We start from the raw sequence: 20,568 nt of genomic DNA, 5'->3' as shown, positions 1-20,568 counted from the left end.
CAGTACTGGACCACGTCTACTTACCACCACGGTTCTCTCACCCATTCAATGATGTTACATTCATGACACAAACAATTCCATATCAGTACCTATAACCATTTTTACATCCATTTACATTCAACATACATATTTTTCTCTTGCCTCTTTTTTTTCCTAGTTACGATAAGATCTTCCGTAGGAAGCCACAGCTATCGTGGCGAACACTTGTCTTGCGCGTTCACATGTACGAACACTTTCGTAACATGAAATTTGTCCTGTAACTCGTGACGATTATTTTATAGTGATATATATATAATATACTATATATAAATATACTATTAATATATATATTATATATATCTATTTAGGCACTGATATCTAAATAGTAAAAAGCTTAAATTGGTAGCTAATAATTCAACGATTTCCCAATAGCATAACGCGTGTTCAAGCCTTGTCTTTTTATTCATTTTATTTTACTCATCGTATTTGCGGCTATTATTTTTTTTCTTTTCGTATCTTGCAATAGACCCCATTGTTGGGGGTAACGCTACCACTTGCGCCCTGCAGTTACTGTTACCAAAATTACCCAAGAAAAACAGCTGCTCCGTTTTCCAGTGAGGAAAACACTCTTGGCAGGTGTTCAATCATACACCACAAGCGAATGTTCTCGCACTGTCGTGTGTGTGTGTGTGTGTGTGTACGTGCGTTTGTATATATGGGTTCACTTGTATGGCCAATACATATACGCTCAAACGTGAGTTTATTTGAAAGTGCGTTTATACCAAAATTCGCAGAATTATCATTCCAAATCTCGTGTTTATGGAGGCATTTTCTTATCTGTTTAGCCGTATCCTTTTGGTAACGTCTTGGCTATTTTTGTATCATTATGATGACTCACGTGCTTGTAGAGCACAATGGTGTTTATTTATTAGTTTCCTCAAGTTTTGAGGTTTGAAACCCATCAACTAAGCTTTTAATTTTCGTTAGCCTCTTTTTCCACATCCTTTCTCTTCCAAATGCAACAGTGGAGTTTTCTCAAAGTTTTTTTTTTTTTTTTACCTTATTTTTTTCTTGAATTCGTACCTTGCTGTCCAACCACTCTTACATCCCTCTTTTCACCGTCTTAAACGAAGGCTGACAGAGTGGACCCAGCTCTTGGCTCTATGGCCTTAATTCCAGAATGCATTCATTCAATATTTTTCCAAGAATTAAGAACGAGCGTATTCAAGGTTTGATAAAACTAGGAATATGTGTGTGTGTGTTTATGAGAGAGAGAGAGAGAGAGAGAGAGAGAGAGAGAGAGAGAGAGAGAGAGAGAGCTCTGACTCATTGCCCTCTTGTTTTTCAGACTAATATAAGATTTCTTTTCAACACGCGTGAGCATATGCGCTTTCCGTGTTGTTATGAATGACTGCATGTGGTTGTGGCAAACGTTTTTTGTGTTGACGGTGGTTACTGAAGTAGAAGATACTTCGCACGTTCTTTCGTAGAGAGAGAGAGGCGACCTTAGGTAGTAGTTTCAGTGGAAGATGAGGATGTGGTGTGACTGGCAAGGGCTAGATAGAACGGGTGGGTAGGTGGGTGGACCTGAGACGACGTAGAGGTGCTGTGTGGAAAGTGGGCGCTTCGCTTCGGGGTTGGGGGAGAGAGAGAGAGAATGCTTGGGAGTTACAGAGATGCGGGTCCCTTCCCCTCCCCCTCATCTCCTATCTCCCCCCTTCCCTCCTTCCACCACCCTTTTACAACGGGCGTTGGGTTTGAGGGGACCTTGTGCAACGAGGGAGAAGGACAGGTGGGAATGCGGGCGGATGGATAGACCGATGGGCGGGCTGGCTGGTTGGCTGGCGCGGGCGGGTTGGCCCCCGGGACGTGAGGAGGAGGGTTGGTAGCGAGTGAGGTGGGCGTCCTAAAGGTAGGATCCGGTGAAAGGGCTTGGGTGTAGGGGTGGTTGGGGGGGGGGCGTGAGGGTGAGGGGTGAAGGCTTGCGTGGGTTAAAAGTGAGGAGGAGGGTTTTGGGCGAGGTACGAGGCGGCCCGACCGAGGGTGAGTGGGTGGTATTTCGACCGTGGGAGGATGGGTGGTCTGAAGGGGCTGTGAAAGGAGGTATATATATATACGCAGTTGGTGGATAACAAATTAAGTGACCCAAGTAACAACAACCCTATACCAACAGGAAGACCTGTGACATTATAGTCCAATAAACGCTCTAAATACTTTTCACCCGTCTTATACTAGGAATAAAAGGAGCGATTTCAGAGACAGAACAGATAACAGTCGCCAAGAGGTCGCAGCGATTCTCACTGGCCTGAATACTTTGCATTCACGAGGACCACCAAATCTAACCTTGCAGAACACCGCCGTTGTGGGAACACTTCAGAGATAGAGAGAGAGAGAGAGAGAGAGATATATCTCGGATTACTTCGTCGTAGCTTTCCTGTTGCTTTCTTTTGTGATATGATAGTTTACATTCAAATGGACTTCGAATTTTCTCTTTAAAAACCCCTATCATCTCAATCCATTTTTTTTCGTCATCTGATCTGTATGAGGGCAAAGAGCATAAATGCTCTGGTACTATTTACATATATGTATTCGATTCATTCGTGGATAACTTTAGTTACCAGTACATAATCCAAAGTGTCGTTAGACGGTCTTCCAGACGTTGATCTTTGCTGTAGGCCGAGTTATATTTGAAATCTGTTCATTTTACTTATTTTGAAATGAACTGATCGAACTCATCATATATTTTGTTGCTTATATCCACACATTCTTACGAAAGCTTTTTTTTTTTTTTACAAAGCAGGATTCTAGAATTTCCTCCAGTATATAATTGACGTTACTTATTTTATCCCTTGAACCTAACCCTATGTGCGTAGGCGCTACTGGTAGTAAACTGCATCTTATTGTCACTGAAGCCGCTCGTTAAAGACAATGCAACTATTTAACACCCATTCAGCACCCTTTGCGATTAATTTGTTGGTACCTACGTTCCTCATTTTTTCCTACTTCACCCTCCTTAACCCAGATAAATTCTCAATAGCGTCTGTTCTCGACAGAACTAAAAGATAAGACGGTGGGAAGTGGATTTTAATCCTGTGCCGCTGATTACTCTCGAGATGTTGGCGTTATCGCTGAGCGTCTGATACGACGTTCTAGACTGGTTTAGTTTTCACGTCACGTTCTCTATATCATTAGCATATTGAATTAAGAAAAACATCCATTGAGTGTAGACATGGACACATGTTTAAATTCAACTCATCCTCTGAAAAGAAAGGAAGCCTTGTTTTATGTATAGGGTCTCACGCCACGTGCACACGCGCGGTGGAGCACATTGTTGCATTCAGGTAAATGGTAACAATAGAGAAGAGGGATGCGTGTGTGTGGGCTGAACACCGCCAGCGAGATTGGGTGTTGTGTGGGTGGCGTAGAGAGAGTGGGGGGAAGGATGATTCAGCGCATGCCTTTCTCGCCCATCTGGGCGTGTGGAGGCGTGGTTGATGGTCACCGTCGCAAGGAGGGAGTTATGTGGGCGGCTAAAAGGCGGAGAAAAAAAAAAAAAAAAAAAAAACAAAAAAAAAAAAAAAAAAAAAAAAAAAAAAAATTGAACAGAAATCCAACAGCGTTTTGAATGAGGCTAATCATTTTTTTTCTTATCCCTCTATATACTTTCATCCTGAAGATAACTGTCAAAAAAAATTAACGTCTGTGTTCAGGGGGAACGATAATTACGACAAAGACAAGTTCGAAACATTACCGATGATTTCCACACCTCGGGAAACGCAAAAACTACTGTGAACAAGTCTCAACGGGAAGAGCGTCACGCGCCGCCTTGGATAAGCTTGGATATCGAAGCGGAAATTTTGACAGATTCTCTCTCTCTCTCTCTCTCTCTCTCTCTCTCTCTCTCTCTCTCTCTCTCTCGAAATAATTGGTTTCGACGGAAAAAGAGAATATGACGTCATTTCTTTTGAGTGTCGCCACTTCTAACGTGTTGCATTTCCAGCGATGTTCGTTTTATTCTTTTGTCCTTTAGTTCTTTGTTTTGGTTATCCTAACGAAGCGTTTATAAATGTTTTAAGTAATTTAGACTTACCATTGCCAGTTTCTTCCAGGTAACGGTAAAGAATCCACATTCGAGATATAACCGTGTTTTGATAACGTAGTTTGTTACTTTGAGTGAAATATTAGCGTACGTTTATGCTCTGTGTCATCAACACAGCAGCCGTCAGCCGACGCCGCGTGACTCAAAAGGCCTTTGTGGATTTATGCTCCTCTTGTCTTTCCTGTGCTTTATTTATCCTCCTGCAAATTATTTACGTATACTATACAGACCATTTTTCGAATAGTAGTAATCTTGGTTTATTGTTTAAAAATTCAGTTCAAAAGCTTAATTCAGCTTTACGAGGACTTACATTTTCTCGGTCAGATGTACTTTAACTAGACCTAATATAAAGGTGATTGTTGTTGGTAAGTCTTCAGTATTACTAATATTAATTTCTCTTTGTGCAACTCGTTAAAAAAAAATTATTTCACATTCACGCACATTGCTTGCAGCAGATGTGCTAGCCTCTCACTTACTAAACATTGTTATTGTTCATATTCGTTGTAATCATATGAATGTTCACGCTTTAGGGTAATTATAAATGTGAAAATAGTTATGTTTTTCAACGTTCAAAAGTCGACGAAACTCGCTGACCAAACCGGGCGACAAAAGCAAAACTGAAGCAAGTGGGTGGTTTCTCTTTTGGGTGTGGTTAGCATGGGCGGGAACTGCACAGTAGAAATATTCACTGTGGGGCCCTGAGGGCCTCGGGGTCGAGATTGGGATGTGTTTTGTGGGTGGGTACGCCTACGCCCACCCACTCGTTTCGTCTTGAGACCCAATGGAGGATGGTGGGGTCTTTCTTGCTCTAATTTAGATGCTGAATCTTGGATGTGGCCCGTGTGGATAAACTTCCTTAAAACTAACCACTTACACACACAAGGCTTATCAACAGCAACTAAGATTGTAGGAAGTCATATACTACCTGGCCACTGTTGTCTTAGGGGTGACATTGTCTTGGGATTCTAATTATCTATATCCTTGACAGAGGGTTGTGAACCCTTTGTAGGATTTCTCTCTCTCTCTCTCTCTATTAAAGCCAATGACAACTGTTCATGCAAGGGAGGTGGGTTTCCTTTAGTCTTTGGTGTTATGAGTGGGGTCTCTTCAGTGAGATAGACTATTGACTTCTGCCTCATACTTTTGCTCTTTCCTTCTAATCGCTCTCCACCTCACTGTCCAATGTCTTTAAAACTTTACCCTGCTCTAACTTTCACCTTATTTAAAAACAAATCCTCTGGGTAGGCCTTTTGAAAGGTTAAGAATGGGACTCATTGTTCTTGTCAAACTTTTATTATTGCAGTAATAGCAATAATGTCCTTCAGGCTCACAAAAGCGATATCTGTGTTTTCGTTTGGAGGAAAATACTTGTTTATCACTAACAATGTAATCTATTTTCATGATGTTGAGGTTTTTTGGTATTGTAAACCATCTGTTATCATAAGTATGTACGTGTTTATGCCATGTGTTTATTGTCAGGAAATTTAACCAGATCAATAGTGGAATTACCTCTCTTTTGTAAGTACCAGTTTGTTACCACATAAAAGCGCCCCCCCCCCCCCCCCCCCCCCCCCCGCACGCCCATTTTTTGTTGGCGACATACAGGATGTGAACATCTTTGATTATAAAAAAAAGTTCTATGTAAATAGGAAGTCTGTATTAAGTGTTGAATGGGAAGCTTGAGCCAAGTCTAGTTACTGATGTAAGAATTATATGATCATGGTTGTACATATGTATTATGTTGTAAGTATTATCAGGATCTTTACAAACATTTTCATGCCAGATTTGTCTTTGACATGCCAAGACAAGATTTTAGTTTATTCCTTACTATCTTATCTTTTGGCTCTTCACCTGATACCCATCTGTTACATTTTTTTATTTATGATCTTTCTCCATAATTTGTCTGTCTTCATTGTGTAACTGCCATAGTTATCTTGTGCTTGTATGTTTTTATCACCCTTTCCCTCTCTTATCTCCGTTCTATAGAAACCATCTCAGTAGATCGAAATCACAATGCCTCCAGGTGGGTTGAGCTGTCTGCATGATTTCAAAATCACGTGATATGCGTATATTACTCAGTAATATTAGTGCTAAGGTTGCAATGGATTTAGACTAGATTCCATCTGGAAGTGGGAAGTAGCACTTTGTCAGTGGCAGACCTAGAAATCTTTCATTGGGGGCCACTTAGAATTATCATATTTATATTATATGTATTATGTAACGAACGCTCAGTAGCATTTGTTGTTGTTATAGAATTGGATATTAACTAAGCAAATTTTGCTACTAATAATGATTTATTGAAAGAAAACAACCTTCTATTATTCATATCCATGGTGAGGCACATGACCAAGGTGCCCACCTTAAATCCATCACTGCACCTTTGTACAGTGCAATGTAACTGAGAGAGAATTTTTTATTTAGTTCACTTGTCATCTATAGTTAAGAGTTCTTCAGTGTTATATACTCAGGTGTGGGAAGAAAGTAAAGTGACTTTATGAAGCTCAGATTATATTTCAGTTTAATTTGTTGTAGTTTAATTTGTCTTTTGCTTATTGTGCTTACTAACATCTTACTTTTCTGTATATTGATCAGATGAGACCTAAACTTTTTCACCTTATGGGTAAGTGTATCTTGTAAGAACTTGAAAAGTAAAATATCTTGTTTCTCTTTGCAGGAAGTACGTGATGAACGAGGAGGAGTTTCTTCTGAAATGGAACAACCACCAGACAAATTTTGTAGATGTTTTCAATCACCTACTCAGAGATGATTCTTTTGTGGATGTTACATTGGTTTGTGGGGGAGAGGCTGTTCTCGGCCACAAGATGGTGCTTGCTGCTTGCTCCCCCTTGTTGCACCGTATCCTACGTGATAACCCCTGCAAGCACCCAGTCCTCATCCTCAGCGACGTCCCTGCTGAAGACATGCGAGCGATGATGAAGTTTATATATCAGGGAGAAGTGAGTGTCTCTCAGAGTGAATTGGCCAGTTTTTTAAAGACTGCTGACAACCTCCAGATTAAGGGGCTGGCAGAAGACAAAGAGAAAGACAAGGAACATAAATCGAAGGAAGAGAGAAAGAGGAAGGACAAGGAAGACAGGTCAGAATGGCGTTCAAGCAACAAAAGACAGCGTCTGTCGGATTCGCGAGCCACGGAAACGTGTTCGCCTCTTCTCTCAGGCTCATTTAAAACAATTAGTGATTCTCACTCTAGTCATAAAAGCAAGAGCAAGACTTCCAATGATGACCACTCATCAAAGAGCAGTGGGGTTGGAGGAGTAAGTACTCTACACGTTCCATCCTCCAAGCACGCATCATCAAAGACTTCCAGCTCAAAGATCGTTGTTCATGGCGTTCCCAACAAAGTTTTGAATACTTGTTCTACGAAGGAAAATTGCACTATACAGACAAACTCCAGTATCAGTATGGAAGAGAATAACTTACTGAAGGCCAATTTGTCAGAGGATTTAGTGAGTATTAAACTTTGTCTACTTAAATTTCATAAAGTAAGAGGTACTACAGTAATAGTAGTTGTAGGAAATAAATTTAGTGAGGCATACAGAAAATATATAAAGATTAGTGTCTTTTTAGTTCATAGCAAATATTGTGTAAAATCATTTTCCTCTTTATAGATCAATAGCATTACTCAATCTACTTCTCCGATTATTGCCGAACTTGTATTTATTGTAGATTTATTGCTATTCTCCAGTTTGACATTGTATTGTGAACTTTTAGATACTGTAATGACTTGTATACTTACATATTTGTCAATGTTTCTTTTTGAAGTTTTCAAATTTTGCAGTAATGTTAATGTATGTCACTTTTTTCAGACCATCAAAACAGAACCTTTGGACTATCCAGGGGAAATGGTTTGGACAGAGGGTCACGGTGCCATTAACAGCGATCTTCTGGATGATCCTCAACCCATTATGCCACTAGGTGCCATATCGGGAGCGCTTGAAAGTGTTGCTGTTGCTCTGACTGCTTCACCCAATCTACCTGTTTTGGAAACAAGTAATTAACTCTTCTCTGAATGTTTAAATACTAACCATGTTATCTGTAATACAGTACATATATGTTTATGACAATTTTGTCGCTTGTTCCCTCAATATATTTCTTTCTAATACAATGCTAGGAATACTGCAGTATTGTACAGTGGTTTAACGATGTGAAAAAACTGCAGATAGCATTAGGGTGCATTGAAAAAGAAATTAGTGAAATGTATTGAAACTGAAAGCACCGTATTATTGAAATTTGAGCTAATGTTCGGGACATTTTCAGATGAAGATGGTCGCTGTGATGAGGAGAGTCGAGGAGATATGTCCACTGCCTCAGATGACATCAATGCCAACACAACCGCAGGGGTAAGTACCCGAGTTGTTTATGTAATTGTTTCTTTGTGAATGATTTGACTGCCTGCAGAACAGATTTTGTTCACTGTGATAATTCTTACAATCGAGTGTTAATGGGCACTGGGGTTCTGATAGGTAGGTAGTTGTTTTATGGATGGCTTTGACATTTTTTACTGACTTTAGTCAGTTCATACAAAATATTTTCATGTGATACCAGAATTTGAAACTAATTTTTTTGAACTTTAATGGTGGTTTGAATTCAGTTATAATATTTTCATTGTATTTTGACTTTTTCTTGAAGATGTAAATTCAAATAAACAAGAATACCATACTCTTTTCCTGGGGAATTTAGTATTAAAAATGTTCCAATGCTATCATTCCCTGTAGTGATATTGGAGGGTTGTTGTCACCACCAAGGAAACTAATGCAGATAAACATTACCTTTTTTTTTATCCTTTATCGTCTTCCACTGATATGCTGTCTTCCTATGTTGACATATCCCAACTTTCTGTAGCCTGTGGTTGGCTTTTGCACATTTTATTATCGTTTTAAGGTCATTTGTTTTTGCTATGGACTCTATATGTACTCTTGTTTTTAGACACATTTTCACAATGATATTTAACTGGACACTTCCTCATACCTAACATGAATGCTAACCTTTATGTTTAAAACAGCTCTTGACTTTTCTGTTTTCCTTTGGTTTCCATTTCTCATGAGGTATTTATTAGCAAAGGCTGGCTAACCCCAAGATGAAAGATTTCTGCTCAGCGCAGTACAGGTAGCCATTATTCTGGTGGCCGTACTTTTATTAAAGTACCTTGAGCCATAGGTTAGTATTTGTAATGCATCCATTTCATATCGCCAACTGTTCATCCAGTGATGATTGTTGTCTTTTTTTATATCTCATTTTGTTGAATGATATTACATTAAGGTGATATAGTACGATTATGTAGCTGATATTCATTTGGTTTGGACATGAAGAACGGATAAGAAACAGTTACAAAGAGAATAGATTGACAAGTAGTAGACATAACACCCGTAGGAAGGGTCAGTAAATCTTGGGAAAGGGGTACATGAAGACTAAAACTGGATCAAATTCAGGGAGAATGTGCACAGAGCAAAGGAGAATGCAGAGAACTCACTTCATGTCTAATTCCATAAAAAGGAAAGTCAACATAGAAATGTTTTTTAACAGTAATTGGAAAATTTAATTGCCAGTGATTTTGTCACATATGGCAACATACAGCTTATACTAGCAACAAAATTCTCTGCCCTCCAAAAATGCAACTTTTGCTTCTTGGGATGCTCCAGTATGTATCCATATGCCATTTCAACATTGTTTATTAATATATCCAATTCAGAAAATTATCAGTGCAATACTATTAGATATCTTTTTCTCACTTTTAAATGGCACCGACATACTGTGCATGCTTTAATGCTATGGAAGTTTGATTCTTGACTGATGATTGTAGCTACATAATAGAAAGCTTTATTAGGTGAAACAGTTCTTGATAACCAGAACTATTCGGTCTTTGTTGCATAGACCCAAATGCCCATGACCTGTTTTATTTCCAGTAGGAGACATTCTGCTTGTTAATAGGACTACTTATTATGCTAGCTCATCTGGTAAGACATTATTACCATTAACTTTGCATCTACTTTGTCCCTGGATAATTTTAATGAACCCAGCACAATACCTTTATATGAAGAAACAAGCTACTTGGCTTTGGCAAGTCCCTCACAGTTGGCTGTTATCTTTGAAGAAGCTTGTTCTTCACAGGCGTCTCCACCAGCACTCACTTCAGTCTTGCCTGAAGTAGCTCAGGTTGGCTGCCAGCAATCTTCCTCCTCATCTCTGGCACCGCTCAGCTAGGAAGTGAGAAACTAGTCATTTTGGGTGTCTGGACTGGAGACAGCCTTTAATGGTACATAAACATCTTTCTCGGAAATGAGTGTTGTATTATTAGCCTTGCAAGCATTCCAGGATCAGCGATGAGTGACAGCATGATTGTTCTGGTATGTTTCAACAAGTGAGGGGGGAGGTGTCTTTCCTCTGCACGCTTGAAGGGTAAATACATGAGTGAGTGGTTCACCATGTTGTCAAGCTGTCAGATTGGTACACTCTGAGCAGAAGGAATGTCTTGGCACACTACCTTACTACTGGCAGATTGTTCAGCTTGTGTGGAGCAATGTTGATTGACCTTTTCATCATTCGGCTGAAAAAGCAGCTGGTGTTTTGCTGTCCCATCTTAGACACATGGATTGCTTTTGAGAACACCTTCAGCACCCATGAAACCATCTGGACATGCATGATTTACCACCAGTCAGTTTTATTTCCTGAGTGATCAACCACTTGTTAAGAGTGATGTACCACTTTTTAATCATCATTGGTCACAGATGACCCTGGTGGCTGCTCCCATTCAACTAAGTCTTTTGGTTGCTGCACCCAAAGATATTTTCCTTTTGACCCACTCTTTTTTGTCAGCTCCACAGGCTGAGGTGCCACCAATCTATGGAGGACCTTTGTTGCAGGATTGCACAGGTGTCTGAGTACCACTGGAAGCCCTTAGCAAGAGTACATTGGGAAGATGGTCATCTAATGATTTTGTCTCTTAGATGTAGTCGCTAAGGTCAGAGGCACCTTACAGTAGATTGCAGCCTTCCGTGTCCACCATTGTCGAGATGAGATCCCCTTCTCTATCTTTTCAGAGAGGAAAGGGGCTGGCATTGACAGAGCACCTCATTCAACCAGAGGGATGTTCATGGACACAATCTCTTTAGAAGCTGTGGTGGCTGCTTAATAGATTATGTAGCTACCCAAACTCCATGTGAACAGAAAAACAGATCTTAAAGTTACTGGAATTGCAAATATCTTAGGAGCTTTGGCTTATGCCCTCCTCTTCCCTTTTAGTGAACTTGGTGAAAGATATAATTGCCTGCCAGCCTGTATTTCCCATCCATTTGGAAAAGGAAAGGACTCTCCAAAGTTTTCAAAGGATGAGTTTTCCAGACAGAAAACTCACTATGGCTTAGTACTTAAGCAACCTTTGCATCCTTATGCCAGGCTGTTTAGTATGTAACATGATCATGACCAGGAAAATAACATTGGGGGAAAGTAAACTTGCCAGTTTAAAGAGTAATTTTACTTTATTTATTGGAAGTAATATATAATTTTGATGACCATTTTTCCTAGATAGACAAACCAGAGCCTTTTATCATTAGCCCAACAAGCTTCAATGATCATAGCCAGCTAGCCCCTTTTATACTTGACTCCTACATAAAAGGCTCTTCATTTGTAAAGCTAGAACATTTTAATTATCTTTTAAACTATTTATCAAAACTTTTACTATTTAATTTATTCTCTCACACTGCCAGAACAGTGAGTCTTAGAATTTTGTATTAATATGCAGGTTAACTAATAGTATAAACTATGCAAGATTTTTTTTGCTAAAGTATTAACCCATTTCATAATATGGTTTTTGAGTCAGTGGTTAATAGTAGTAGTTACTGAATGGGAGTGATTGTTATGGAAGAATGGCATGAGATTTTCAGTGATATTTTGCAGAGGAGAGAAAAGCTAAAATATGTAGGTAAGTAATGTTAGTTACGTAAGGAATTTTCAACATCATTCACATTAGACAGGAATTTATTTATGTAAGGTTACCATCTGTAAATATACTGCATCTTGCAAAACCTCTCTTCTCACCTTTCTTAAAGCAAAAGAAATCACAAACCAACAGAACAGTGCTCATCTTTATTCTTATACTAGTATTAAATTAGTGTTTTATATCAGTGTTTGTGTGCTGTGATTCACCAAATATTTTAAAAGTTTAATTTGCTTAAGCTATGATGTTTCATTTTGATTATTGATGTTTTGTTTGTCTTGCATGTATTACTCCCTATCATTATGTTTTCCTTCTTGTAAGGCTGGTCATGTATGTTTGTTTACTTCTCATTTTGTCTTTGTTGTGTTATGTCAAGTGTTTTGATAAAGCATCACTATACAGTGGTTTTTTGTGACATGTCTGCATTTTGAAAAATGTCAGAACTCGAGAAAATTTCAAAACCCCTGAGAATTTGACATCATTTTAAACGAAAATGTTTATGCAAGTCACCTTGGAATGTGGTCAAGAAACTCAGAAGAAAATCTGGGGAGCAATTTTGCATTCATTCTTAGTTTAGGATTTGCTTTCTGTGGTGAAAATGTTCAAGTATAGTCTATGAATCATATCGTTCGTTATTCAGAGATCGAAGGCCTTAGGACTGTGGCATGTGATATACTGCACTGGAGTTTCATGTTTTTGATTGAAGATAGATGAGTTTGGTTGAAAATAAATGAGTTTATACAGGGCTAGTAGGAGGCACTAGGGTTGTTGAGAAATAACAAACAGAGGGGAGGGATTGGTAGGTATATACCACAACAAAACAAAATTGAAGTATGCAGACATGCTGCCTCTTAATCTTTACGGCCTTTCAGTTACCATTCTCTCTGCCAACATGTTGTGGTATCACCTACCATTCTCTCTGCCAGGTAACCTGGTTGCCAGGTATTGTAGTCCCGAGTAGTGCATCACCAACTAATATGAGCCATCTGGATGTACTGTTGCCACCACCTCCACCATTACATCCACCACCATCATCATTACATGCAACTGTTCTGCAGTCTCTGCAAGCACCTCAGTTTAAAGGACAGTCACAGGAGCATCAGGACTCTGGTGAATTCATTCCTCTTCCAAGTACTCCATCTTCGCTCACAGTCACAGGCAGTGTCAGTTCAAGTTTTAATGACAGTCCGGTGACTGTTTCATCCTCAGTTTCTAGTTTACCATTTACAACAACTGTCACAAGTCTAAATAACAACAGTGTACACAAGTGCCAGCAGTGTCCGTTCTTCACTTCGAACCCCTATACATTTACACGTCACCTTCGCATTCATCTCGGTACTAAAGAGTTTCGTTGTCGAATGTGCACCTTTGCTTCCTCACGAAAGGATTCCTTGATTAGGCATTTCCGTTTCAAGCATTTAACGGGAGAAATGTCAGTATATCATGACCTAGAGTCAAGAGACATTGAGGAACTTGCCCTAGCTAGAAGTGCACACGAAGGATTGCGTCAGTTCAGTTAAGCTGTATTGAGCATCATGTATTTTATTTATAATTACAATTAATTTTGGAAAGATAAAAGATCAGTACAGTTTCATCTTTCAAAGTATTGGATATATTGGATAAGAGGAGTACCGTTGTTATACTGATATACTCAGAAAGTGATAGATTAAATATAGAGAAAGTATGGGAAGCACTTCTGATGGAACTGGCTATACTAAAAAAGTTTACTACGGTATCATAAAAAAAATGTGACGTAGGAACATTTTGTAATCACGTATTAGAAAGGTGAGAGGAGATCTAAGACCAGAGTGAATGTGATCTTGCAATGTTGTTGTTTACTTAAACATATGTATAAATATATATATTTTGGATACATTCAGTACTTTTATATAAATTGGCCATCTAAAATCTTTTTTATAGTGAATGTGTAAAACAGTATTGTAATAGGTTATCGTTAATATATCTCTAGTGAAATTTAAAAGTAGTTGTACTATTTGTAATAATTTTATTTTCAATTAAACTGGCCACCAGTATTTTGAGAGAAATTCACATACATAGCATACTTAATGGATTTTTTTCCCAAGAGTACTCTACTTGCATTTTGTTAGTACCATTGTGCTATGTTCTGGTAATTACTTCTTGATTAACACAGTTAGGTTTTATCCCAACTGAATATTGACCAATGAACTTGTAGAAAAATTATTAATTTCAGTTACTGTTTACCATTGTGGATAGTGTATGGAAGAGGACATTATAAAAGCAACAAGTCATTACAGCTTATAGTAGTATTTTTATAGCTATTATTTCAAAAGAGGAGAGAATTAGTACACCTTCATTTTGTTAAAGTACCTTATATTTATGAAATATTTATGAAATAGTTGACATGGATATATTATACAATAATGTATTTAGAATTGTGTTTCATTTATCAACCCATCTTTTACATAGCCTACATTCCTGATCTTCATGAGTCTTAGACATTCAATTCCCGAGTCAAAAGATTATCTGAAAGCTGACTAGAAGCATCTCCTAATTCTAGGTTTCAAGCAGGAAAGAAGCCAAGGTAGTTTATGAAGTGCAGAGCTTTTAGCCAAATTTTCACCAGTCTTAACGGGGAGTTCTATCCTCACTTCATTGGCATTATCAAGTCCAACAGACACAGAATCATCCTGAGACAATCTTCTTCTGGTAGTGTGCCACTGAGACAAGTCATCTGTTGGCTTTCCATTAGTGGCACCATCTTAGGATAATAATTAATCCTTGTCCTTCACAGAAAAACCAATGCACCCTATGTTGATGGGAACATTCTTTAAGCCCTTTCTAATGAAGTAAAATGGGTTTGATGATGTTAAAACCACAAGCTGCTGCTATTTCTAAAGATTGCCCCAAGAAGTTTTACTAAGGAGTGTTTGGGCTCAACAAGTCCCCTTTAATGATAGCAGAAGGTAGTAATCTTGTACTTTAATGTAATTTCACTTTTAATGTCCCTTTTACATTAGAGAGAACTTGTCTTTGCTTCTTTACATTAAAGTACATGATTGCTACCTTCTGCTATCATTAAAGGGGACTCGTTGAGCCCAAACACTCTTTAGTTGCCCATTATTTGTGCTTTTGCTCCTTCATTTAGGCCTGTTAGCTCTTTCATGTTGGCATCATTCAAGTTTTGAGCATTCTGTAGTAATGAATTGTTTCATATGATGAACATGGTCCTCTACTCTACATATTTACCATAGCACCTCAAGGACCTGTAGTTACAGACTTGCCAAATTTCTTAGCATTCATAGGGCATTAACTATAAAGTTATGACTCCCTGGTCTTCAAAGCATTGGACACCTTGGCCATTCTTAAACCCATGAACCCTCATTCCAATAAAATAATTCTGGGCCAATTTTCAGCAGCTCAATTTCTCCCTCTTGAATTGCGATTAAAGTTGAGTTTGTAAGTAAAACAACAACAAAATTAATATCGATACAAATCCTTTACTTACAGCCATTGACCAGGCTATAAGAGAAGTGATGCTCTTTCCTGCCTGGAACCTAAGACCACACAGGAACACATTTAAAGTGCTGCTAGCCACATTATAATAAATAGCGTCAGGATTCATGAAAACTATAGATTTGGACTATGTAATGTGGGTTTATAAAGAATTAATTTTCTTTGGTAAATTCAGTGTTTATACTTAGGACCAAATTGGTGGATTAGATCTATTTTTCATTGATTTTAGGAATTTGAAATTTTTCACTATATGTATGGTCATGATATAAATAATACTTCATAGTTAAGTTTTAACTTTAATTTGCGATACCATTTTGAATATAATTATTGTGTACAAATACTGAACTACATGCATGTTGGGAATTTAATGAAAAGTTTTGAGACTGGTTTTGGGGCGAGTTGGGAAGGTATGTTAAAATGCCTCTTATTATTTATATTTATTATTTGTTATGAACTACAACACTGTAGTATGTGTATAATTCGAAAGAATTCATTGATCATGATTTTTAAAACACATATATTTCCTAGTCTTCCCTATAAACTTTAATAAGTGTTACTTTATTATAAAATGTTATATATTGTATTGTGTTTCTTGTAAAAGCAAATAATTCAGGCTAGCCTTCTACCAAATTCTGATTTGATTTGCATATTTACTGTACATATTTAGGTTTTTGACCATTGTTTTTTATACAGTTGTGGGAGAGGAATAACCTGATCTTTATTACTTCAGTAAAATATCTGTAACTAGTAAAATTCAAATAATCTGATAAATTTAAAAGGAGTTTGACTAAAGGATTTCCCTGGTCATATTTTGGTTTCTAAAGTAATTAAATATATTTTCCTAATATTTTCCAGTTGTCTAAAATATATCCTATTTTTTGCCTGAATCAGAAAATTAATCACTGAGCTTAGTGCGATGAAGAAATCTCGCACTGAGGAAGGACAGGATAGTTTTATAGATAAAGGAAAAATCTAGGTGTTTATCTAGGACAGTAGCAAAAAACCAGCGTACAGCAATATGACTTTAGATGCTGGAAAGATGTCAACAATGAAATACATCAAAGTAATTCAGATACATCCTCACAGGATGAGCGTGCTTCTGCTGAGATATTATGAGCTCACTTCATGGATTTCGTAGAGCAATGAAAGTCATAGTATGGTGTGATTTGTGCAAGAAAAAGAATGAACTGAATTAGAGTCTACACCCGTGAAGATTTTTTAATCCAAAATTTAGTGGACCGTCATTTATGATTTCACTCCGACAACCATCGGAAGGGCTGTATGATGAGTGACTAAATAATAAGATAAATTTTCTAATTTCTATAGGCCGAAAAGATTAAAGAGCGTGAGAGGGTTAGTGATCTTAGTGTGCTCATTAAAAATGTTTAACTTTTCATTGTATTCAAATTATCTTGACCAGGCCCTTGGGCACTTTGGATATGGACTACATATCTGACTCTGACCCATCCCTTGGGGTGGTGAACCTACTACATCTTTAGAAAATTAGCCCTTATTGACTTGGAAAAATTCCTAATGACTTTTGAATCCTCAGTTCACCTTAATGTTTACTGGTTTGGCATGACTGCTTCCCAATAGTACCGGCATTCCCCAGTTATCGGCGGTGGTTCCATTCCAACAGCCTGATAAGTGAAAATCGTCGATAACCGAAAATCGGCAGTGTATGGCAACTATAACCAGTTAGTGGCGTCTTTGTTACATAATGTATTGGCCCCGAAACAAGTACCATAAAACCGGATCGCCAATAACCAAGTCCGGGGACTGCCTGTTTCATGAAAATAGCCAGGTGTCCTGATGAAGGACGTATGAAGTAGACAACAAATAAGAGGAGAGAGAAGAAGAAATTACTATGGAAATTATAATTTCCCTCTTACTCCACCTCTTTAAAAGCCTGGCATTGATGGGGTGAGGTTCCATTCCCAACAGCATGACGATAACCGAAAATCGCCGATAGCCAAAAATCGGCGATACTACCACTGATTCTCGGTTATTGGCACTGGCTAGTGGGGATTGGTGCTAATAACCAGGTACCGGCACCTATAACTGGGTACCAGTGCATATTGGCACTGAAAATCCAGTATCGTCATTGCCAGACAAGTGCCATAAAACAGGATCAATGATAACCGCGGACTGCCTGTGTTACAGGGCTTGTCCAACAGTTACAATAATGGATTTTTGGTGCCAGTCCCCACTTAACAGAGGCACCTATCCCCGGAACTGACAACTGGGGATCAGCACTAATATCGCAGATTTTCGGTTGTCGTCGATTTTTGGTTATTGTCACTTCATCGGGAGCAGAAGCCCTGTTGATAACCGTGGGCTGCCTGTGTCCGGCAAGGTTCCGTTCCGGGGGACTGATGGTAACCGAGAATTGCCGATAACCAAAATTCAAAAGTCTATGGTCACCGCAATTCACTTGACGATGCCCTAGACTGGTTAATGTTAATGATGCCTCGGTGTCACAGCCAGATACTTTAAACTAATATGTAATAATTTTTACAAAAATGTGGAATTTCTTTTGCCTAATCCTTTACTATGGTCTGCCAGGTTCGATGAACTTATGGTGGAGAGAGAGAGAGAGAGCTTTTTCATTTCCATTGACATTGTCTTTTTCTTCCTAGTGGCACTTCCTAACCTCTCTTCCTCCATCTCTTCCTATCTTGTTAAATATGGTAAAAATGTAACAGAGAATAATGAAAGTATTATTAGTAATGTTATAATCATTGCTGAAACGTGTACAGCCATAACTAACTGAATAAAACAGTTGTCTTGCTACAAACAACTGAACCAAATTGGATAATACTGTTTTGCTTGCATTTCAGCCATCGTATGATAGTGAAAAATGATCGTAGTTATGTTACAAATGATGTTAAGTAGAATAAGAATAATATATTTTTACATTATACCTTTATTCACCATGGAGAAAATACTGGCAAGGAAATATATACTGGTAAATTTAAGCTGCGGTTGTAGCTAATGCTGAGAAAACAATGTTCACACTGCTGATGACTATAAATTATCGTGCATCAGCTACATGGATGAAAGTTAACTAAATAATAGTGGAGGAAAAAAAAGTGTATTGATAAAAACACTGGGCATGAAAAAACACATTTTCCTGTTGTTTTCATGGCGATAAAAGTAGTATGTAAATACATAAAGCTCATATTATGATGAAATAGGGTGAAAATAGTGAACAGAATCTGTTAATATTAAAAAAAAATAAATACTAAGTTTAATTCACACAAGACATATATATGTCATATATCGACTTCACTTCATATAACGAAAAATAACTCTGTCCCACATAAATAGAGTTTCTAGAGATTTATTAACGCTAACTAAAAGCAAGAAAATCATTGAGTTGAGTTGAATATAGCAAAATAAACCTACCTCCACCCTCAGCTGATTTTTCCAAACTAAAACATTGATCGCTTTTTGTATTTTAGAATACAATAATAATATGAAACTACATAGTACAGTATTACTGAATACAGTAAAGTGAAACATAACTTTTTAAAAGATCCACGGAAAAAGCATATTCATTGTGTTTGTATTTTATGAGGGTGTTGTTGCGTTTTAGCCGTCAATAACCAGACAACGGCGATGTAAACCCCAGTTATGAATATACTATTGGATAAGCGCCATAAAACCGAAACGCTGATAATTGATCCCGCCGATAACCTGGGGCTGCCTATGTATAAAGATAAATTAGCCTACGATAAAATTCTCTGATAATTAACGTTTTAAGGGCCAGATTCTATTAACCATTAATCTTAAGGACCCAAGGCAAACAAATTAGAACAAATCTTCATGCTGTAGTAATCCTATTTCAACATGATGTTTCAGACCATTCAGGTTTTAACATACAAGCCACAGATCAATAGTAGGGACAAATGGATAATTTGTATAGCCACAAGAAAGTCTGCTTATTCTAAATCGGGTTGTGAGAAAAAACAAATATACTGTATTTCAACTGGCTCACATTAAATGTCAGCCAGGAGGAAACTTTTAAATGAATTCTAGTGTGAAGTATCAAACAACAACAAAAACTGGTGGAACGAAATTAAATTATGATACTTGAGGACATAAAGAAAAGAATCTAATGTGTGCTGCAAGTTATAATAATAAAATGTAGATTTTTAGTGCATTTTAGTTAATTTAACATGGTGCTCGAAAGGAATCCTAATATGAAAAAAATTGAACATTTTAATGTAAAGTGATAACGATAGGTATGCAAGTAATTTCCACATGCTATAGCAGAGGTTGTAGTATATTGTTGAATGGATGAAACTTATTTTGTTTGTAGATATCATTCTGACTAATGTTTTCTCTCTAAATTCTTTTTATTTACCATATCCTTATATAATTATAATAATTGTTCATGCTTGTACACTGTATATGGAAATATGATATACGTACTAATATCAATGTTATTCCCCTCCCCAATTTGTTAAGAGTAAGTTTGGTATTGATGAATAAATTTGTTCAAAGCTTATAGCTATTTCTCAGGTAATTAAAGTAGTATATAAGATCAAAACAATTTTACAAATCTTATTATAGAAATTTCTTTGTAACTGTGTCAGTAGCTTATTTGTATTTGTCGGAGACATCTTCACACAACAGATTTCCTGAAGTTTCCAGTATTGCGTGTTTTTTATAATATTTCTCTCGGAAAAGTTTGTACTTAAAGTACACACACACACACACACACACACACACACACACACACACACACACACACACACACACACACACACACATTATATAATATTAATAGAAGCTTGAACGTCTGGATATTTTGTACACTGAAAATTACCAAATAAAGAATTCTTGCCAGTATGAATTTATTGTTTGTATAGGATTCTGATCTTACCTTCCATTTCCATTTTTCAGTCAAGAGTACTGTACGTGCTGTATAGTTTTGCTAATAGTATTTCTAGAATCCAACCCAATACTTCTCTTTGGAAAACATGTAAAAAGCAGTTTTGAAAATAATCTGTTTAAAAGAAAATAAACTTTCTGA

The 20,568-nt window shown here is 37.5% G+C and overlaps 1 protein-coding gene across 4 annotated transcripts in view; it reads left to right on the top strand.

Annotated features, from left to right (window-relative positions):
- The window catches only part of LOC135217891 (transcription factor Ken-like), a 46,804-nt gene that overhangs the window by 8,962 nt on the left and 17,274 nt on the right, over nucleotides 1-20,568 (top strand). The window contains exons 2-6 of one of the 4 annotated variants that reach the window (XM_064253928.1): nucleotides 6,065-6,101; nucleotides 6,753-7,545; nucleotides 7,906-8,089; nucleotides 8,357-8,439; nucleotides 12,959-20,464. In XM_064253928.1, the coding sequence (XP_064109998.1) occupies nucleotides 6,763-7,545; nucleotides 7,906-8,089; nucleotides 8,357-8,439; nucleotides 12,959-13,552 (1,644 nt within the window). In that variant the 5' untranslated portion in view covers nucleotides 6,065-6,101; nucleotides 6,753-6,762 and the 3' untranslated portion in view covers nucleotides 13,553-20,464. Of the gene's footprint in view, nucleotides 1-6,064; nucleotides 6,102-6,752; nucleotides 7,546-7,905; nucleotides 8,090-8,356; nucleotides 8,440-12,958; nucleotides 20,466-20,568 lie in introns of those variants that run through there. The other 3 variants (XM_064253926.1, XM_064253927.1, XM_064253929.1) reach the window with 3 other exon arrangements.

This window comes from Macrobrachium nipponense, chromosome 9 (assembly GCF_015104395.2).
Source record: "Macrobrachium nipponense isolate FS-2020 chromosome 9, ASM1510439v2, whole genome shotgun sequence".
Classification (NCBI taxonomy): Eukaryota; Metazoa; Arthropoda; class Malacostraca; order Decapoda; family Palaemonidae; genus Macrobrachium; species Macrobrachium nipponense.
Note: the sequence above shows the minus strand (reverse complement) of the source record. Positions and strands in the feature narration are given on the sequence as shown.